General features: G+C 33.9%; 1 protein-coding gene across 2 annotated transcripts in view; it reads left to right on the forward strand.

Annotated features, from left to right (window-relative positions):
- Positions 1–1,130: 1,130 nt before the first annotated feature.
- LOC131949831 (ankyrin-1-like) overlaps positions 1,131–23,599 on the forward strand; it is a 37,914-nt gene continuing 15,445 nt past the window's right edge. The window contains exons 1-2 of one of the 2 annotated variants that reach the window (XM_059311835.1): positions 1,131–1,300; positions 17,792–17,864. In XM_059311835.1, the coding sequence (XP_059167818.1) occupies positions 1,188–1,300; positions 17,792–17,864 (186 nt within the window). In that variant the 5' untranslated portion in view covers positions 1,131–1,187. Of the gene's footprint in view, positions 1,301–4,050; positions 4,103–17,791; positions 17,865–23,599 lie in introns of those variants that run through there. The other variant, XM_059311836.1, reaches the window with a different exon arrangement.

The raw sequence follows: 23,599 nt of genomic DNA on the forward strand, positions 1-23,599 counted from the left end.
CCATGGCCAGTCTGCGGATTGGCCGGCCAAAGGCCGAAATCAAGCAAAGTTTCGGACTTTGACCGACCTATGGGAGGCAATATTGGCCAATGCGCGGATTGGCCGGCCAATCCTAGCATTGGCCGACTTCGGGCTTTGACCGTAACATATATATATATATATATATATATATATATATATATATATATATATATATATATAAGTGTGTTCTACCTCACTATTACGGAGATTAATCAATTAAACTCAATGCTTTCATACAGCACGCCCTGGGGTGTGCTAGGCGGTAGTGTATGCAAACCGATGCTCCGACAAATACGATACAATAAACTTAGCGCAGGCATTGTTTACATTTAAATAACCCAGTTTTAGAAAACAATGCCGCACATCTAAGAATATTGGATTGGTAACGCATTCATAACTTTGAAGGTTGAGATTACTCTTTTAATGGAATCGGGCTATAAAAAATAGTAGGTATGTTTCTGACCAAACTTTTATAAAACACGTTGGTTTATTAGAATGTGATTTTAAATTATCAAATTATCAAATTTTTAGCTTTAGGCTTTTTAGATTTTAGAACTGGTCTCCGATTCTCATAGCATAGCTATTCTTTCGGTTATTCTATCACATAAGGCCTACTTTTCTTCGAGTATGTTATTGTGAGTGTTATGTGTATTTACTTTGGCTACGAAGGGGCGTAACTCGGTAACTTTGTTAGATGAAGAAGAAAAAGTCGAAGATTCGAAGAGGATGAAAAATTGAAAGAGTTACACTAGGAGGAAGAACAACAAAGATTCGAGTAGTAACAGGGTTATCCTTGTCAGTTACTATTAAAATGGAGAACCGGAATGGGATAAGGAAGTATGAGAATATGAGTAATATCGTTTACTATATTGTATTTCAAACTGAAAAAAACAATTCTTTAACATTTTCATCAATAAATTAATCAGTTCTATTATAAGTTTAAACTGTTGTACTTTGATGCCAATAATAATCAATTTTAAATTATTACCGTTCCTCTATATCTGACGCAAGATTTGCTATGGATTTCATCGATTGGAGGGGGGGGGGGGTGGAAAGGGAGGACAACATTTTATAAAGCAATGTAGTACCGTCATTGATTGGTCGACAACAGTCAGCAGTGTTTGTAATTCAATATAGGCCATTCCCCACAAGGGGGCGCTGTATAAATGTGCAGCCACCGCAAGCGGATCTGCAATCCTGCGGGTAATATTAATTCATATTCTACAACTCACGACGCTTTTGTAAAGTATAACAAAACGTTTTACTTCTTGATTAATCGGTAAGTTTTATTAAAACGTTATTTTTTTAACAAAGTTTGTGATTTTAGGTTTAAACATATAATACATAGTGATTTTCTAAACATTTATCACAATGAAACTCTGATCAATCTTTATTATATAGCAAATAAAAACGCACTTAAAATATATTGAAAACGCATCAGTATATAGATCAGACACAAAATCAGTATTTACGTTCAAGTGAGATATATATTTCTTGTTATATACAAGATAACTCGTGGAACCAATCTTTAAATAAATAATGTATATATTAATTGTTTTCATTTTTCGAGTAAAACTTTTCGTCAACCATTCTCGTCAATGAGAAAAAGTAGTGTCCTAGTTTCTGCAATTAAAATAGAAAATTGCGCATGCTAGTAGCCAGAAAAACTAAAACTAAAAAAAAACGAATCTACAATAACAACGTCGGTCAACATTATGGCGTAGTTGGCATAACTTAAGACCTATGCGTTTCAATGTACGCTTGGTTGTCTACCTACCTCGGGGGGAGGAGTAGCTTGAACGCACCCCAGCATTATACGTCTTTTGTTTTGTCCCCGTGTGTGCTTTACGCTACGACAGAGCTACGGGCTATTTTGTTTTGAATTATTAAAACTACTTGTGTTGCATTATTTATTTGCTGAATATATGATTTATCTCGATTTAAAATTGTTATGGATAACATAAGGAAATTACGCTTAAATTGTCACTAGACTTTTTATTAACTTGTTTAGATCTGTCTATGAATTCTTCAAGGTTTATGGTCTTATCACCACCACATAAGTTAGGAGAATAACGATGAACTACAACTACAACTATTTAAATGCTTTCTTGGCAGAGTTTGTTCAAACGAGTGTTTTGTATAGTGAGAAAAATAGTTTACAACATTAAACAAGACGCTGTCTTCGTCTTCATCAGACATGGTACACTAATCACCTCTATATTTTAGCAGTCTCGGTTATAAATGTTAATTTATATGTTGTTGCTTCTAGATAACAATTCTTTGAAACCTCGACCAACTTTTTTCATTAAAATCTTACATTCAATTTTATATAATAAAAATACAAACTGACCTATCAAATCCAGAGGCGTAGCGAGAGGAGGGGGGCGGAGGGGGGACATATGTCCACGGGCGCCGACCTTAGGGGGCGCCAAATTGTAAGTTTGAAGGAGGTGCAAATGAAAATTTCGAGGGGAGGGGGGGGGCTGCAAATCGAAAGTTACTTTTCTAAATTTAAAATTGTTTCAGTTCCATGTGAAACAAAATTAAAACCTGTAATCAAATTAAGCCTGCTATAAATAGAAATGTATTTTGAGTGTCTAGTAGTAAAAACAAACGAACACTTGATATACAACCTAAAGCATAAAATCGACCAACTATAGGTAGGCTACTATTTTATTTGCCCTATTTTCGTAACAATATAAAATTATTTACTTGGATGGTTTTCTTTTTTATCATCCTGTCGTTTAATATCATTCCTTGAACAACTTTACTTTTGTTTAACAATCCTAATATATAAAAGGCCATGTGCGCTCTTCTCTCTCTCTCTCTCTCTCTCTCTCTCTCTCTCTCTCTCTCTGTCTGTCCGCAAAATATTTTCGCCGGACATCACGTCAGAATCGGCAGCGATATATGGATACCTTTATACGGACTTTTGTTGAAAATAATATGTTAGATGTTTTAAATGTATAACCACAATTTTATTTAAAGAAGAAAAATAAAAAATAAAGGCGTATTCGAATGTTGAGAAACAGTATTATTTATGCAACCGGAAAAGTGTTTAAACTTGGGACAATAACGCATTTAACAATGACGTCTTACACTTAAAAAAGAGCACAAAACTGATGACGTCATGAAACTGATGACGTCATCTTTGGAGTTTAGAATAAAAAGAAATGAACTATTTCATTCAAATATGATTTAGAGCTATGTACGCTATGAAATGTATACAATACGATTTTCTCGGCCTAAACTTAAAAAAATTATTTTATCTATTTGGATTCTAGATCTAGAGGTTCTAGATCTAGATATTGATCTAGATATAGATATTCTAGATAATCTAGATCTAGAGATTCTAGATCATATAGATCTAGAGATTCTAGATCTAGATGATCTATAAAGCTAAGTTGTCGGGTGCCCGATAGGGCACTTCCCGGCGCCACAGTCGCTTCAAATTTGGCAGGATCTTGCCCTGTGGCGACAGAACACGGGGGCCGGTTGGCCGAAAAGTCTATGATGAGGGGGTCAAAACTGACCTCGACTGACCGGCGCCTTATATGGGCGAATTAATTAAGCATTCAAATTCTCAATGTTTTCGAAAGCCTAAGCGAAGCTGGGCAGCATGCCTAGTAGAATTATAAAATTGCACTTGACATAAAATCTTACAGTATCGATCTCAACCATTGCGACGCGGTGTCATAACTGCGCACAGTTCAACAGCATCGATCTCAGCCATTGCGACGCGGTGTCATAAATGCGCACACTTCAGCGCAGCAAACCTTCCGTGGCCTTATATAGGCCTACAACATTTACATAAATTATATAAACGATTTTTAAAAATATTTAATTTTACATTTTATCATTTAACACAGATTTCGATATAGTTGTCATATTTCAAACTAATCTTTGCGTAAATCTGTTCTTGGATAAAAAATTTAAAAATGTCGACCCCACCCTCCATAGCGAGCGGCGTATGAATACGCAACACCACCATCAGGATCTTCAATTCGTCAGCCATCTTTCAACAGTGTACTGCGCTTCGGTGAGGTTATGTGACGTGGAGCAGTATATTTTTATTTGCGAGGTACATATTTTCCAGAAGATTATATTTTGTTACCCGTTTATCAGCTAGTTTGTCAGACTTTAGAATTTGTCTTTTTTTTCAAGGTTTTGCATTAATTGTTAGAAACTGTATTAGTGTTCACACAATTGTAAGACAACAATAACTGCATTTACATCTCTTTTCGTTTACAAGATTAGTATACTCAAATGCTGTTTAGATTTTATTTAATTTTAGCACATGGAAAATTAATTGCATTTATTTCTTGTTTTGTTTAGTTAAATCAACTACGCTTAAAATTTTTTTAAACCATTAACTCCACTGTAAGAAATGAGATATTTTTCTTTTTTGGACTAATATACGCATTCATAAGGAATTTCTTTTTATAAATAATTGTTCTAAAGCTTTTTCAATTATGTCTGAGAAAATTGTCAATTTTATCAATATCACTAAGAAAAGTCATGCAATATTTAACACTATCACACACCACACTTATTTTGTATACCAACAATAACTGCAGCAACAAACAATTTTCAACAGACCAATCAGTACAGTCGTGCACTTAAAGTGCAGAAATTTTACACTGCCACCACCAACCACCGCATTGTTGAAATATTTTTGTAAAAACGTCATTTATATTGCAGAATGAACGTAAATAAATGTTGTAAGGATGATCTTTTTAAAAGTTGTTAACTTAAGGCGGATGTAAATCATCACTACACACACTAGTTTTATTTTAGTTGAAAAGACAAACTTCACTAGGATATTGTATCTCACGAACAAAACATATCGCAAGAAATTAGTTGTTTGATTTGAATTATAAAAATATCTTGATGTTATTGTTTTGCTATCCTATACGTTTAGTTAAATTTATCATTTGGTTTGAATTTAAAACTAAAATAGAGATATAATATTGACTATGTAAAAAAAATTAAACAATCCAAGCTCATTAGGTCTAAAAAATAAGATCAGCGAAGATTAATCACACAAAACGGTCTTTGAGGTCACTTCATATAGTGTAAAAGCCATAAATCTATATATATAAAGCACTTCCCGGCGCCGCAGCCGCGTCCCATTTGGCACGATGGTGCCTGGGGGCGCTAGAACACAAGAGCCGGTGACGGTTTGCCGAAAAGTCCACAGAGAGGGGGTCAAAACTGACCTCGACTGACCGGCGCCTTATATGGGCTATATTACGACGACCCCCCTTGAAATTTTGTGAGGTGGTAGGAGAACGCCTTGGGGTGTCACAAAAAACTCGGTATATCTGGGAAAACTTCGTAAAGGGGTCAAAACTGACCAGTTGTATTTCCCTATATAATCTTTGTATTTTATGAGAAAAACAGAGGGTAATTTCAAAACAGATTTTAGGGCACTTATCCTCTGTACACCTGGCTAATGTTTGGCATGCTTATAGGTAAATGGCTTGGCCGTAGGGCAAACCTGTCGGTTACACTCAAAGCCCTCGACGAGGGCTAAAACGTGACCGCGAGTGAATTTCTCTTTATATGAGCTCTATTACGAAAAAAATTTCCTCCGACGACCCCCTTGAAATTTCGTGAGGTGGTAGGAGAACGCTTTGGGGTGTCACAAAAAACTCGCCATGTCCGGGAAAAATCGGGAAACGGGTCAAAACTGACCAGTCGCATTTCCCTATATAATCTTTGTATTTTATGGGAAAAACAGAGGATAATTTTAACAAAGATTTCAGGGTACTTACTCTTTGTATATCTGGCTAATTTTTTGTATACACCTCTATAGATGACTAGGCCGTATGGAAAAACTGTTGGCCAGACTCAAAGCCCTCGAAGAGGGCTAAAAATGACCGCGATTGAAATTCTCACTATACGAAATTTTGTCATTTGGTCTATGAACAGGGGAGGTAACTTTTTAATGTAATAATTTTTTTAAATATTTTGTATACTCTTTTTAAGTAAAAAAAAATATATAGCAAAATAAAGCAAAAATATAGCAAAATAAAAAAGTATAGCATTGTTTAAATACATATATTGTTATAAATTAAGTTTTGCATTGTAGTGAAATTGTAAAAATTGATTGCGAAAGTAATTTAATATAATATTTGATTGATACTATTAAGAAAGCCCTTGCAGTTCTAATAACCTTGCGAGTAATAAGTTTGCGAATATTACATCAATATTTGGGTAACTTACAATTATTCATCTGTATAAATATAGGTCCTAAGCATTTAACATAGCAGCCAATCACCTATTAATTAATCATTCAATTTCTTTTTTTTTTGAAAACCTAAGCGAAGCTAGACAGTATGCCTAGTTTTAACATAAATTTAATGAATATTGTTTTCCACCTATAAGAGGTATAATATAGAAGCAACTGCCTGCATCTGTATTATTGCAGATTAACATTAAAATTTAAAAATAAGCATTGCCTATAATTTTGCTACTCATTTAAATAGAGCAACTATCTTTTTGAAAATTGTATGTATTTTTAAAATCATTAATGTGGTGTAATTTAGTTGATGCATACTATCTGAAATTAAATATAAAAATTTTAATGCATTTTCCCTCATCTATTGAAGTTTTAAAATTATAATAATTCAAAACTCTATTTATATTTATTAACTTCATAAGCCGTATTTTACATTATTCAAAGCTTAAACAAACGGATATTGATATAATTTTTAGTGCAAATTCAGAGATTTCCAAAGCTGTATTTACACGAACAATTTTATGTTATTTAATGAACTATAACTTTACTTAGCACGCATTTTTCTTCGCCTTCAGATGGCCTATTGGGATGACCGCAACTAAACAGACATTAATTACATCATTTACGTTTTTCGCTGCTCATTCTCTGCCAACTAGATATTTTAAGTGTCGTTGGAAATATATCCAGCTTGTTACCTTTATTTTATCGTGTGTTTCCTTGATAAATTTAATATAACATACCAAACCGGCTTTAAAATGTTGCAGTAAAATATGCTTATTTGGTACGCTGTGGTATCCGGGGTATGATTTTATTTTTGTATATCCTACGCCGTAAGCAAAATTTCCTGTGCGTGTATAAAAACAGTATGTTTTAAATGTTAGAAATTGTTAGACTTGATTAACGGGTGTAGTGTTTTTATAATTTTACTTACCTATTTAAATGTGTTACTGTTTAAATTTGTCAGCAGGATTTCAGAAAAATCTTGTTTATTAATATTTTTCCCCTTTGCTAACCAAGTTATTTTTTTTAACCTGCAGATCTTTGTGGACGTTAATGTTTGGGAACAAATTATAGCTGTTATAACGTGTTTGCTACAGATATTAGTTACTTGACTCATGAAGAATTTTAGTTCGTTAATCAATCGCCGTAATATCAACGTGAATTACTCACCGCTTATGTGTTAGGGACGTAGAGGAGCACTATCGGGAGCCCACAATTACACTACCGCATGTACGCCGCGTACGGCCCCGAATGTCGTAGGCGCCATAAAGCTAACGAGCCGGCCCGCGGCATAACATACGCCGCTATTTAGTTGTTTCTAATTTTCAATAATTCATAATTTGTGAATTCGACAGTACCAACGCTGACACTGAAAATATTTCTTTAAAACACTATAAGTAGCTCGTTAAGGACCATAAACCCCCCCCCCTTCCTTCCCCCCCCCCTCCCCCCCCCCCTACGTTTAAAATCGTTGGCTCTGCTTGTAAACATTTAGAGTGAACACAGCTCACTAAAACCATGTAGGGGTGGGGAGGTAGGGAGAGCGTTTGCAGCTTGTTTTCTAACGGCTCGAAGAGGAGAATTATATATATAGATAGGATAGCACAGGGCGCAAACGCACCCTGTCGGTGTGCCGGCGGACGCGCCTAATTTAGTGAGAGACTCTAAAACCTCATCTTTTAAAAAAGAACGTAGGCGCCAAATCGCAACCCGCATGGGCGCCGGAGCAAGCGCTTGATTCGTTATAGTCAACGATTATTGTTGCCCATCGTGTGTCCATAGTGTATAGTCTTTTTAAAAAACGAACAGAGGAGTCCGGGGCGTTTCATGCCAAGCAATAGCTGGGGCGCCTGCGGCTGTGCCTGCTGACGTTTAAACACTGAATATAGAAGTACCCTTTACCCGCTATGCAGGACGCCCAATTAACGGATACCAAGTGATACGATAGCAGCTCAGGAACTTTGGGCGCCAAAACCATGTATTGAAGAATATCGCAGTTTTCCGGGCACCGCCCATAAGAAAAATTTTTTTCGCAGAAACCTTCTCGGGATTATTCTCCTCAACTCCCAAAATTTTCATGGCACTTGCGTGAATGGTGTCAAACTGGATCCGACTTTTATTTTTATATACTATATAGTGAGAAAAATCTCACCCTCACGGGGCGCCGCCTTGTGTAATTTTAAAAACATATTTTTTTTAAGAAACCGCTCCTGGATTGTTCTAATTAACTCCCCAAAGTTTCATGGCAATCTGATGAACGGTAAACAAACCGCAATCGATTTTTATTTTAATACTAGATAAATGGCCCATTGATAAAGAAATACAACGGGCGCTAGGTTGATGTGTTGTATTTTTCTCTAAACCGAAACCAAAACCAAAATCACCGCCTTAAGTTTAAATTCTACCAGAAATGAAAAATGTCACTGAAAACGGCTTTTATCCAGAATCAGCATTTAAACTGGATTTAACCGTTATCTACACGTAGTTACTGCACATTCATACTAAATATAGTCGTAGTCTTACCCCTTAACCTTGCACTTAAGCTCAAACTGGACAAAAGTTGCATTCGGAGTTTCTTTCAGGTAACTCTTCGGCGGAGGGGAGGGCGGGGTCGAAGAACATCTACCGCTCCCTATCACAAAATACAAATTGTATAGAAAATAAATACTTTTACCAGTGTCCGCCCCCCTCCCCCGGGAAATTTAGTCCGCCCCTAATAAAATTATTTTGTTTTTGGGTGGGGGATTCGGGCGGATTAAATTCTCAGGGGGAAGGGGCCTGACACCGGACAAAAAGTATATATTTCTATGCAAATTGTATTTCGTTCGGCCCTCCCCCCCCCCCCCCACCCAAAGAGATGCCTGAAAGCAACTCTGCATGCAGACCAATTTTAATATTAGACCAATGAATAAGGCGGTAATGACTTTATTATTGAGTATCGATGATGTAATTATTTTTGTGGCAATGCCATTAAACAACTACTTTAAGTTTTATGGAGATTTATTATTTCAACATTATATTTAAAAGACAAAGGCCTTCTGTCGAAACTGTCATTCAACGATTAGTAGTGTTAAAGATCTTTAACCAATCAAATGCTGTTTTAAAACTTATTTGCAATGTGCTGTTTAAAGTAAATAGCCAATCTATATACTACTAAAACTCAAGTTTGTTTACATGTTTGAATATTTATTTGTTTTTTGTTGTGTTTTTTTTTTCTGATTGGCTACTGGAGAAAATCTGCACTATGTGGAGAGCTGTATAATAGTATATAGGTAGAGAACAATTTTTGTTTTCAGACAGACTGTTAATCACAAATTTATTTAAAGAGGTTAATTAATTTATTGATTTATTCATAGATAGATTAACGACATTAATTTTAAAAGTTTAAAACATTGACTTTACTTTGTGGGAATAGTGACGTCACATAATTTGTTTACTTTTTAGTACAATAAATGGCGGCTTCAATCCAAGATTTAGTTGCCGATTCAGATGTTTAACGCGTTCTTAAACTAATTTTCTGTCGGCTATAACTTTAACAATACGTCCGTTTCCTATTTTTACTACGTTTCAACGCTATTATCAATGTTTTAACACTTCTTTTTATTTTATTATACAATACATTTCTCTAGATCTGCAGATTAGCTGTCGAACGAAGAAAAAGTTTTGAATCTAGATCTAGATCTAAATCGAGGTCACTAGACTTAACGTAAATTCTAGATCTAGACTTAATGTAAATTCTACATCTAGAATCTATTTTAGGCCTTAATTATTTGATATAAATCTTTGTTTAGCTTCAATGATCATCTAATTCGAGAATGCATGGGATCTATCTAGGTTCTAGATCTAGATGTAGACTCAACGTAGACTCTAGATCTAAATTCTACATCTAGATCCAGATTTAACGTGAATTCTACATCTAGAATCTAGAACTATAATCAACTTGTTTACTTCCGGAATTGTTGTCAACTTTCTTTCATAGTTTTAGTGTTTTTATTCACTATTAAATCCAAAAAAATCTAAGGGAAGTATTACTCATCCATTAGGGTTGAGTATGTAGTTTAGTACTAATTAACTGGCCGGTTCTTATTGTGATATTTTATGTTTTTATTTTATTGTCTCATCCGTTGTTAAAATGTAAACCGGATATCTATATTCTTAGCTGTTGTAGCTCTACTGATGATTCGTTTTCTATTTAATCTATTTCTGCTGATGTCAGCATGATATTTTAATTTTACTGGTGGGTGAAAATGTTAGGGTCTGGCGTTGTCACCAAGAGCAGCAGAGCTAAGAAGTATCGTTTAAATAAAGAAAAAGCTATATCTAAAAAGATTGCTAACATTTGTGCAGCGGATGATATTCATTTTAAAAAGAAAGATGGAGGACAATGCGTTATTATTGCTTTTAGAAACTCAATTAGCTATGGAAAGGTAAAAAGAATCATCAAGACAAAATATGCTAATGTTATTGAGGAAAGAAGGGATGATGATGGCGCCAATGTTGAAGATATTTATAAATTACCAGGGCTGCCTGTCCATCTGTACCACACGAATAACAAAATTATGGTACAGGGAAAATCTAACGTTGTGTCTGGGTGGATTCGGAATTTTGCTGTATTCTAAATAACCTCATTACAACAGACAAAGCTATCGACATGCCTCTACCCATGTCGCCGCCACTATCACTGTCACCACCACCTTCACTGTCCCCACCCAGAGAATTGGAGCTACCCATTTCACGGCCCATGATTATGTCCGCTTCCAACAGTGACAATCAATGTGCAGAGGTTACGATCAATACCAACCCGTTAGATTGTGTAACACCTATAAATAACTATACATTTTCATCAAACCTATCTCAACCAACTGATTTGCTTAGTCCAAAAATATCATTTCATCAAACCATACAACTGGAAAATAACTTAAGATCGTTTATTCTTAATGAGATCACGTGTGTTAAAAAGCTTTTAAAGCGGAGAAATTGCAGTTTAACAGCCATTTAGAACAACTCCGAGTCGAAAACGCTTTCTTAAGGGACGAAGTCAAGAGACTATCTAATGAAGTGCATAGCTGCAAAGATATACACGTCAACATTAAGAAGCGTTTGATTGATCAAGAAAATATTTCTGCGTCACCAAAGAAACTCCTCACAACCAAGAATCCCTCTTGCAGCACAATATACACTTCAACAAGTGAGGATAATCAACAACTAATAAATGAAACAAAAATCACATCGGCAGGCATCATGCAAGAAGCTCCGTTCCCAATCCCTGTTAAAATTACACAACGTGAAGACAGAGCGCGTTTATCCAAACCATCGGAACATTCGAGTCCCAGCACCCTGCAACGACCACGCACTAAAAGTGATTCTACACAATACAGCGTCCCAACGGTCAAGGCTGTCCATGTCCCAGTTGTCCAACGCTCTACTCACTACGGCACTAATAGAGATAGCACACAATATGTCGCCGCCCCCTACACCAAACAAACAACAAAACACCATTTGATCCTTAGTTACTCTGCACTTAAAGGTCTCCATCCTGATATAATGGCCACGGATCATTACGAGCGTGTATCGGTAATAGCGCTGTCTGGGGCAAATTTTGATAAAATTAGGGACATTATTAGTAGCCGATCACGTGACTCTAGTACCACAACTGTAACCTTACATTTTGGTGTCATCGACAGTCTATCAAACGTCAGACTGTCACAAGCTAATATGCTAGAAATTGTGAGAAGTATCACTCACAAATTTCCCAACGCAACAACCCAACTCATCCATCGTACCCCCATGTCGGGGCAAGGGTAGGCACTTGATAGAATTAAATAATAGATTTTTACAGTCTTTCTGTATTAGTTATAAATACTGTTTTATAAACAATACACCTTTTTTTTTACTGCGAAGTCAGGTGCCCCGAGACAACGCTTGTACAGTGACAGTATTCATTTAACTAAAATTGGAAGCAGTATTATCGCTAAAAATATAAAGTATCCCCAAAGAGCCGTCAGCTTAACAGATAAAGACCATGTGCAACTTTCAAACGTAAAAGGTACAAAGGCTGATTTGGTTTCGACTGTTGATATGCTTCCAACAATATCTTCAGATCAATTGAACTCTAGCCCAGGCTTACATCACTTAATGGGCTTTAGCCCTTTGTTGCTTCATCAAGCTCTAATGTTGTCGCTTAAGCGCCTTCCTGGAACCTAACTTTTTCACTTACTATTTACTAGTTTAGCTCACGGTATTATTTTAATTATAATACATACTGATACTATTGTACATTTATATATATATATATATATATATATATATATATATATATATATATATATATATATATATATATATATATATATATATAGGTATTTATTTTGAGAGAGAGAGAGAGAGAGAAAGAGAGAGAGAGAGAAAGATAATAAGGCAGTGTGAAGAGCAGCGAGTGTTTTATTGGGTGACAAAGTGTGTAATTGTAAGACAATTATATTGATTCTGTTTAATTAGTTCATTATATTGATTTTTTTTATAACATCTCTTATTCATTGATATTTTATTATCTTTATGCATTGTCTATTTTCATCATCCTGGCCCTCACAAAGTGGGCTAAAATTGGGCCATTTAAATATTTTACACATATTTAATAAACACCATGGAGTTCTAAAAATTTTAAACAATTCCAACAATCCTTTCCATATCTTTGGTTTCTCTGAAACTCGATTACAATCTTTTATAAATGATGTTGAGATATCCGTCTCTGATTATAACCTAATATGCCGAGACCCATCCTTACACAAAGAAACTGGCCTTTGTGTCTATGTCCACTCCTCAATTCGTTTCAAGTACAGGAAGGAGCTGTCAACGGACAATATAGAATGTATATGGATTGAACTGGGAAAAATCAAACACCATCCGGCAATTTTAATTTGCTTCCTTTATAGAAATCCCTGCGAAAACATGGATTGGTATGATCGTTTTTGCTCCATGATGGATACCGTTTTATCTACTACCAATGAATATATCATATTGGGAGATTTTAATATAAATTTATTAAAACCTCAAGGACATTGGCAAGATATTGTTGATTCTCTGAATCTAAAACAATTTGTGCACACGGCTACCAGGGTTAATGATAAATCAAGTACAATAATTGACCACATCTATGCATCACCTGACTGCAACCTAATAGAGGTCTGTGTCCCCTATTGTGGTGTTAGTAACCACTTCCCTGTTTGTTGTACTTTTTCGACAAAAAGATTATGCGTACCTTCGCGGCAACACATAACTATAAATTATCGCTCTTTTAGAAAATTTAATGAAAATCTTTTTCTTTCGGATTTATTGGCTGCCCCCTTCTGCAATGTATACAATTATAATTGTCCCGATCTAGCCATTTCTGAATGGCTGCGTATTTTCTATACTATATATGACAAACATATTCCTAAAATCTCTAAAATGGTTAAGACTACATACAAACCTTCTTGGTTTAACAACAATATCGAATCTGCAATTAATAAAAGAGACTGGCTTAAACGTTATGGAACTTCTGAGGACTTTTGTAGGCAGCGAAATTATGTCAAACTGCTCGTGCGTTGGTCGAAGAAGGAGTATTTTCATAAGCTGCTGTCAGGCAAACCTAATTCCAAATCTATCTGGACTGCCATAAATCAAATAATTAGAAAAAAAACGCACATGTAATACAGCTGGACTTTGCCAGATATCTGCTGATGACTTTAACAATCATTTTATATCATCTGTAGCGCTCAACACAGATGCTGATTACACAATCAGTGAGGAGCTTAAAATTTTTTGTAATTCTGCTAACCGTGGTAGGACAGAGCTGATCATTCCGCTTCTCACTGTTCATGAAGTATATGTTAGCCGAAGATCTCTTAAACCGTCTTTAACAACTTCGTTTGATGATATCTCTAATAAAGTATAGAAGATTTCAGCTCCAATAATTTCCGAAGTTTTAACCTATGTCTATAACCTCTGTATTGCCAAGCATTATTACCCGACACATTTTAAGCATGCTAAGGTTATACCACTAAACAAAAAAGGTAACATCCAAGATGCTAATAACTACAGGCCAATTTCTATACTTTCTTTCCTCTCCAATCCACTAGAAATACATATAAACAAATGCATGTCAAACTACCTAGAAAAGCTCAAGCTTTTCCATAGTAATCAGTCTGGGTTTAGAAAGTTTCATTCTTGTCACACTGCTCTGATTAAGATGAATGAAAACTGGCTTAAAAATATTAACAAAAACCTACTCTGTGGCTCGCTGTTCGTCGATTTCAGAAAAGCCTTTGATTCTATTGATCACACCATACTTCTTAAAAAAACTAATTCCATACAAATTCCACGACTTTACAGTTAGGTTACTTCACTCCTTTTTATCTAACCGATCTCAACGCGTGTTTCACCTTAATACCATCTCTTCACAGAAATATGTCAATATAGGGGTTCCACAGTGCTCAATCTTAGGTCCTTTACTTTTTTCTTTATACATTAATGATCTTCCATTACACATTGACGCTGGTCAGTGCGAGATGTTCGCTGATGATACTTCTTTACATGTCTTTGCAGACAGTGCTGAGTCACTCAGTTACAAACTTCAAACGTGTGCCAATCAGCTTGCTACTTGGACAAAATTTAACAAAATGAAACTTCACCCCGATAAAACCAAGTCAATGTTTATTACAACTCATCAGAAACGCCTTCGTCTTCCATCCACCGCATTACGCATTACTATAGACAATACAAACATTGAACAGGTTGATAGTTACAAATGCTTAGGATTGGTTATAGATCACAACCTCACTTGGTCCGATCATATTCATTTGTTAAGAATGTCCTTATTAAAGACAACTTTTCAATTAGCAAGGATAAAGAACTTTCTCGACTATAGGAGCAGGCTAGTTTTTTATAAAGCTTTTATTCAATCTAGGTTGGATTATGCTTCTGTAGTGTGGAGCGGCAGCTTTATAACTAAGCAGCGTCCTCTTCTATCTTTAAAAAAAAGGGCTATAAAACTGGTTTCTGTCTTGTCTAGTATTCTGGATTCCTTTCTTACAACTAAAATACTTCCATTAAAAAAAATAATATATACTAAATCAATTTTCTTATATAAAATATTCCACGAAACAGCCCCCTCTTACTTATCAGACATATTTTCTTTTAACATAAAATTAAATCGTCGTCTTAATTTACCATTCCCATATACAACTTTTTTCCAAAAACATAGCTTTGCCTACTCTGGTTCTAATTTGTGGAACAATCTTCCTAATAAAATAAAGCTATCTAGATCTGAAAATATATTCAAATCTAAACTAAAACACTACAATTATTTAATGACCTATTGTCTATTGGAACTTAGCGAGATACAGGGCAGGTGATGTAGAGTTCACCTGTTTCTTTGTCCTCAGTATATAACGTGGATAGTGTGGTCAGAGTCATGCTCGGCCGGAATATTTTTTTAAAAGATAAAACATGTTGTCTCAGACTTGGCGGAACACTGGGCAGGTGAAGTAGTGTTGGGTAGGTGTAAAGTTCACCTGTGACGACAACATATGAAGAGATAGTGTGGTCAGACCCACGCTCAGCCAAAATCTGTGTTTTCACAGACAAAAACATGTCTGAGTTGGGAGGACACTGGGCAGGTGAAGTAGAGTTGACCTGTTTTTTGTGACCTCAGCATATGAAAAGATTATGTTGTCAGACCCATGCTCAGACGAAATCAGTGTTTTTAAAAGACAAAAACGTCTGAGGTGTGATGCATTTTTGAATGTGGGGTCTGGTTATTTTGTGATGATTAGTGACAGACATGATGTCATTTATGGATGACCCCCGAAACCCACAGTTATCTAACTAGATAACGGGTAGTCTAGTGTGAATTAAAAATGTACACAAGTGCGCACTAATAAACGCTTTAATTAACGGTGATATAGGTGGGTTTTTTTCGTATACGAAGTATAGAAAAAGTATTGTAATCGTGAAAAAAAATCGAGATTTTTGCAAATCTTGACTTTTTACACCCCCCTGAGACGGAAAAACATAGTTTTGCACTCTTGTCCGTATGTGTGTGTATGTGTGTGAATGTGTGTGTGTATGTGTGTGTATGTGTGTTTGTGAACACGATAACTTGAGTACCGTTACAGCTAGGTTGATGAAATTTTATATATAAAAAAGTTGTATCAAATTTGTAGTTCTGTATCAACTTTTCAGCGATTTTCGGTAACCGAAAGTAGAACTTGTTCTACTTTTAATTTCCTAAAAACCTATAGCTTGAGTACTGTTTCAGATAAATAAATGCAATTTTACATTTAAGTAAAATATTTAATTATCTGCCTTCTGTCAACTTTTTGAGTTATTTCTGCTGACCTGAAGTAGTAATTTACGCTTTTTTTTTCGATTTCTCAAAATTTGCATATAGATTTCTAAAGTACTAATAATATTCCTCATTATAACACACTCTTTGGCGTTTACTTGGTGCGCAATTATTTTTTCTTCGAGATTCTATTCTATTTTTAAAAGTTTAAGTGATTAAAAATGTATTAAAAATCATGTCTACATCCGAGTTGCCATCCCCGTAGTGTTATATTAGAATATTCGTGAAAGTTTCGGGGAGATCGCTAACGGTTTATTTGTTTATATCGCCATGAAGCATGTATTATTTATTAGTCGTAATTGGTTACATTTCATAGCTATTTGAAAACGACTTGGTATCATTTTTAACGGAATTTCTCTTTTCTCCAAATATTTTAGTTGTATGTTGTTAAAGAATGAGGGTTGTTAAAGTTTAAATTCTTGACACAATTCCGTTCCATTATCAACCCTTAATATATTACATGAGAATTTTGTATTTTAATATGTGCTTCGGTTATTTTAAACACTATTACTGAGATAGATATAATTTTCCGCTGGATTGAATGTTAATAGGCCACTTTTTTCAAGAGCAATTCCTCTGATATTTGCCTGCATATACCCTAACAAATTCAGGGTTAAAGTAACAAACATATCCCACTGCCTTTATAGATATAGATGTCGCTAGGCTTAAAAAGTAACGTATCCTATAGCAATTATTTAAGTTATTTCTTAAAAATAAGTTTATAACTTCAATTAGTATGTTCACGAGGTTTTGGGTCTAAATAAAACTAAAATTGCGATCCATCGTTTTGGTTATTATTTTACATTGCAAATTGTAAATTAACCAATGATTTTGTAGGCATCTGACTCAGGCCTGAATGGAAAAAAGAAGCTACAATAAAAATGTAACTCAGGGCTGGGGCAATTTTTCTCAATTTAGCTTTTTTTCCCCGGGCTTCTTGGACATAGAACGTCCACTCTTACACTTATGCATGCTTGTTAAAAAAACTTTTTTCTTGGTGGAACCTAGGATTACACAATTTTAAGAATACAAACTAGAGTAGTAAATATATTGTTTCTTGTAATTGTGCACATTATTTGTATTATGTAGTTTATAATTGATTATGTATATTTTTTCATTTTGTTGTTGTTCCTTTTTCGCAGATCAAGATTTGAAAGAGAATCTCATCTTGATTCACGTTTCATAACGTCCGAATTTGAAATCTATATATCAAACGTAAGTTATAGAACATAATTTTCAATAATCAACTATTAATTTCTTATGCTTTGACCTACAAATATACCTTTAAAATAATAAATCGCTTGTGTATGCGTTAAAATATTTTTTATTGAAAATTCATAGGCCCATATACGTTACAAACACTATAAAAAAAACAACAATACAATCAAATAACGAATAATTTATTGCCCTTGCATTACCTTGATTACAAGTGAACCTAAAAATATTTTGCACTAATTAGGCGATGACTTTAAAAAATTGAGTATTGTCGATTACATTTAATTGTTTAGACAATGTATTTAAGTTTATACTTAATAATGTGATTGAATTATATATAAAATAAATAAAATTGACTTTTTTAGTCGTTTGCAAGTAATATAAAGATAGTTCTTTGGTTTATGTTTTTGGGTTTTTAATTTAAACATTCTCTTTAAACACAAAAACAGCTAAGAGTTTTTAAATGTTAAATAAAGATCTAGGCTGCACTTCAGTTTTAATTCATAATATTTTTTTCTGACATTTTCTAATTTGGACAAACGTCGTTTTGGCTCCACTGTAAACGTTTGTGCACCTGTATAGTGCCAAAAAACACACATGATACAAAGTTTAAAAATTTACAAATATTCAATACACAAAATATATGAAAACTAAACACATCAAAATTTTTATATGTACTATGTACTATGGATCTATGTATTGATCACTAATATAATGAAATTACAATGTTAAAAAAATATTCCCCAACTATTGGTAAACAATATATATATATATATATATATATATATATATATATATATATATATATATATATATATATATATATATATATATATATATATATATATATATATATATATATATATATATATATATATATATATATATATATATATATATATATATATATATATATATATATATATATATATATATATATATATATATATATATATATATATATATATATATATATATATATATATATATATATATATATATATATATATATATATATATATATATATATATACATATTCACAAGTTTTTGTTAACTTGCTTCCAAAATCTGCTTTTGTCTGTCGTCAAAGATCGAAACGGACTAGCAAAATTTTGAGAATCTCTAACTAACCGACTCGTTTCAAATTTGAGACGTAGTTCAAGACTTAAAGACAATGTGATCAGACATGTAATTTGACAAAAGTGGATGACTAATTTTTTTTTAATTAATTAATTAATGTTTTCTGAATTTAGTAGGGTGTCCTACTACTATTATCCCGCACTATTATACGCGCATTATCATGTTTATTAGGTGCGCAATAGTTCTTATCCGTGCAACTCTATTGTATGAAAAAGTTTAAGGAACTAAAAAAAATACATAAAAATATATTATAACAACAAGCTTGTATGTAATAATGCCCTAAAAGGTAAAAACAAATGTTTTTTTTCTTTAAATATATAATAATACTACTCTTTAAATGGCTATAAAGAAAATCGTGGGTCTCTTCCTAAATATTAGTAAAGGTATCCAATAGATAATATACTGACAAACGCTTTTCTGCTCAGTTATTTTAATAGTAGTGTCTTATTGTATATTTAAAGAAAATCAATTTTTTTCCTTTTAGTGCATTGTTACATAAAATCTTTTTATTAAAACGGTTTTTGTGCAATTCGTTTTTATTTTATGGGTACTTAAACTAATAAAGTAATGAAATCAATTTTCTTTTTACGGTTTAATGTGTTTATTTGGTCGTTAAAAATTGCGGAAAAATGTAAAAACGTAGTACAATGTTCCATATAGTTACATTTAAAACAAAACAGTTGTCTTTGAACCAACAAGATTGACATATTTTAATAAAATTTAGATAAATATTCTTATTAACAAACACGAATTTAATTTTACAAACCAACATCCATGTCTAAACTTTGCATTATTCACGGAAATGCTTCGCTTCAAAACAAAAATGGCCGTCAATTGCATATATGCATTATTATTTTTATTTTAGCTATTTGGATACATTGACTTATTCCTATTAAGTTCTAATAATAGTATCAATTTTAGATATGATCTGTTTAACAAATATTCTAATTCAATAGCATGAACAATTTATTAACCGATAAACCTGATTTAAGGAATTTTTTTGGTCTGCTTTAGCCAAATAAAAAATTAATTGAAAAGAATAACAAGGATAAAAACACACTGAATAAATTTTCAGACCTTATACACTATCTACAAACTTTGTTCTTTAGCAATAGAATTGGTTAAAATAGATCATAGTTTAATTTAAAATAAAAATTGGAGTAATTTTACTTTCATACGTGGACTAAGTAAAATAACGAAATATTTTCATTAAGTGTGTCTGGCGACCTGGCACAGCGTGTTAGAAACTCTTTTTAAGTTGATAAATTATAATGTTTTAAATATTTTAAATTATATATTGTTTTATTATTCCTTTTATAATTTTGATTTAAGTTCCAACAATATTAACAATTTTCGTTAGAAAACCTTTGACAGATCTTCCAGTACGAGACGAAAGAGGTTAATGTATGTATCCACAACAAGCCATCGGTACCCGTTATACGTGAATTATAGTCTCATATTTTAAAATATTATACTAGTTTAAGAAATAGTTATTGCTCAAAACGCAATTTACTTTACTACATGTTAAACAATATTAGAGACAAAACATAGAAATAACTAAATAGCTAAAAATACGACACATTTAATAGAACATAAATACCTATTAGAAAAATTAAAACCAAATTATATACATTAATAGTCTACACAATACCACATTAAATGAACGCACTAATTAGGTGTCTTAAATGATTCCGTTAAAAAAACGTCTATTCAATGGTATTTTTTTTAAACCAATTTTTGTTTTTATTATTTTTCCCTAGAAAATAGTATAAATTTCACACCGTACGTCTCGATAAGTAGATCTATTGATTTAAATCAAATTTGAATGAAATAATTCATTTCTTCATAGTTTAAAATTGGAATCGAATCTTATTGACGATGACGTCATTAGTATTGTGTATCATTTTCGACATTCGATTTTTTATTTTATTTTGTTCATCATCATCATCATTCCTTTCTAGACGCTGGGGAGCAAAGGGCTGCAACCACACATTTCCAGCGGACTCGGTTTTGGGCTGCTCCCTTAATCTGTGCCCATGTGAGCCCAGCTGTTTTCGCCTCTTCTTCAACCGTTCTTCTCCATGTCTTCCTTGGCCGGCTCACCCTCCTTTTTCCCTGGGGATTCCAGTCCATAGCATGTTTTGCGATGTTTTCTTTTTCTCTTCTTAATGTGTGTCCAATCAATCCCAATGTACGGGCCTTGATGTCTTTCTCTATTGGCTGTTGCTTTAGAAATTTCCACAGGTCTTTGTTTGATATTTTGTCTGGCCATCTTATTTTAATTATATGTCATTTGTTTACGAATGCCTTAGCCTATCAGTATTAATTGTCTTCGTAACCCTCCAAGTCTCCGAGCCATAGAGCAGCACTGCTTTGACATTTGAGTTGAAAATCCCCATTTTGCTCCGGAGTGACAGGGCCGTGGACCTCAGCGTCGGGCGCAGCGAGTTGAAGGCACATCTAGCCTTGTTGATTCGGCATTTTATGTCCTCGTCTGATCCCCGTCCTTATTGATCACGCTTCCCAGATATGTGAATGTGTTTGTTTCTCGCAAATCTTCTCCATTTAGCTGTATGGGCAGGTCCTGGCTGTTATTGATTCTGATGACCTCTGTTTTATTTGTATTGATTTTTAGTCCAACTTTGGAGGCTACTTCAGATAGCCGATTTAGTTTGGCTTGTGTATGTTGATGCTTGTGAGATAGTAGGCAGATGTCATCGGCAAAATCAAGATCTTCCAGCCTTTTGGTGAAACTCCACTGGAATCCTTTGTCGTTTTGTGTAGTTTTCAGCATGATCCAGTCGATTACCATCAAGAATATCATTGGCGATAACATACATCCCTGTCTTACTCCCGTCGTCACCGTGAATGGTTTTGTTAGTTTTCCCTTATGTATTACCTGACTGATGGAGTCTTCGTATAGTTTCTGTGTGATAGACTAGCCTACATAAGAACAGCTAGTATAAACCAACAGGCAAGTTTTTCGCTCCGCCTCAGTACGGCTGTTGTCCCCAGATTTATGTCAATTGTTTTCTTTGGACGTGGAGATCTAGCCTGTCTACCGTGTTGGCTGTGTTTAATTTTTACAAGATTTATTTAACTCCCTTCCCCTGTCTGTCGTCAGTCGTCAGTCTAGATCAAAACGCCGGAGTGAAAATTTGGACACTTTTACTTGACCGATACGATTCACAGTTGGCACGTGGGTCAAGACATGAAGACAATGCAATCTGAAATTAAATTTGACTTAATTGGTTGCCTAATTAATTTTTTATGAATTAATTAAAATTTGGACCGAATTAGTAGGCATGTCTATCCAACCACACCACACGCGTCTTCACGTTCAATAGCTGCGATTTTATGTAGAAATTAAATTATAGACTACGATTTAAATAACTATAAAGAAAAGCGTGGGTGTCTTCCTTAACATTAGTAAAGGAATCCAATAGATAGTAAAGTGACTCACGCTTTTCTTTATAGTTATTTAAATAGTAGTCTATAATTTATTTTCTACTTTTTAGTGCATTATTACATAAAAGCTTGTTATTAAAACGTTTTTTATAAATTTTTTAAAGCAAAATATGTTACAAGCTTTTATTTAACTCCCTTCCTCTATCTGTCATCTGTCGTCCGTCTAGATCGAAACGCCCGAGCGAAATTTCGGACACTTCTAACTGACAGATACGGTTTCTAGTTGGTGCGTGGGTCAAGACATGAAGACAATGCATCATGACATAAAATTTGACTTAATTGGATGCATAATTATTAACCTTTTTATGAATTAATTAAATTTTTGACAAAATTAGTAGGCAGTTCTATCCAACTGCCCCACACGCGTCATCACGGTCATTAGCGCGTCATCACGTTCAATGGGCGCGCAATGGTTTTTAGTCATGTAACTCGAGGGTAAATAAAATAAACCGGGAATGATCTCCCCAAAACTTTCTCGAATATTCTTATATAAAATAACAGGGGATGGGAACTCGGGCTATAGACATGATTTTTAATCCATTTTAAATACTTAAAGTTTTAAAAATAGAATAAAATCTCGTAGACAAAAGAATTGCACACCAAGTGAACGCCAAATAAAAAAGTGCATAATAGTGCGCAATATTATTAGTACTTAAAAAAGTTACATTCGTTTTTTGAGAAATCGGAAGTAGCGTAAATTACTACTTCCGGTCAACGGAAATTACTCAAAATTTAACAGAAGGTAGAGAATTAGATCTTTTACTTACATGTGAAATTTCATTTATCTATCTGAAATAGTAGTCAAGTTATAGGCTTTTGAAAAATTCAAAGTAGAAAAAGTACCACTTCCGGTTATCGGAAATCGCTCAAAAGTTGATACGGATCTACGATTTTGATAAAATACTTATAAATGAAATTTCATCAACCTAGCTGTAACGGTACTCAAGTAATCGTGTTTACACACACACAGACACACAGACACACAGACAGACACACAGGCATACGGACAAGATTGCAAAATTATGTTTTTCCGTATCAGTGATGTGTTAAACGTCGAGATTTGTAAAAATCTCGATTATTTTTTTGCACGATTATAATACTTTCTCTATACTTCGTATATACGAGA

Source organism: Physella acuta, unplaced genomic scaffold (genome assembly GCF_028476545.2).
Source record: "Physella acuta isolate Inbredline_101_S28 unplaced genomic scaffold, ASM2847654v3 ptg000716l, whole genome shotgun sequence".
Classification (NCBI taxonomy): Eukaryota; Metazoa; Mollusca; class Gastropoda; family Physidae; genus Physella; species Physella acuta.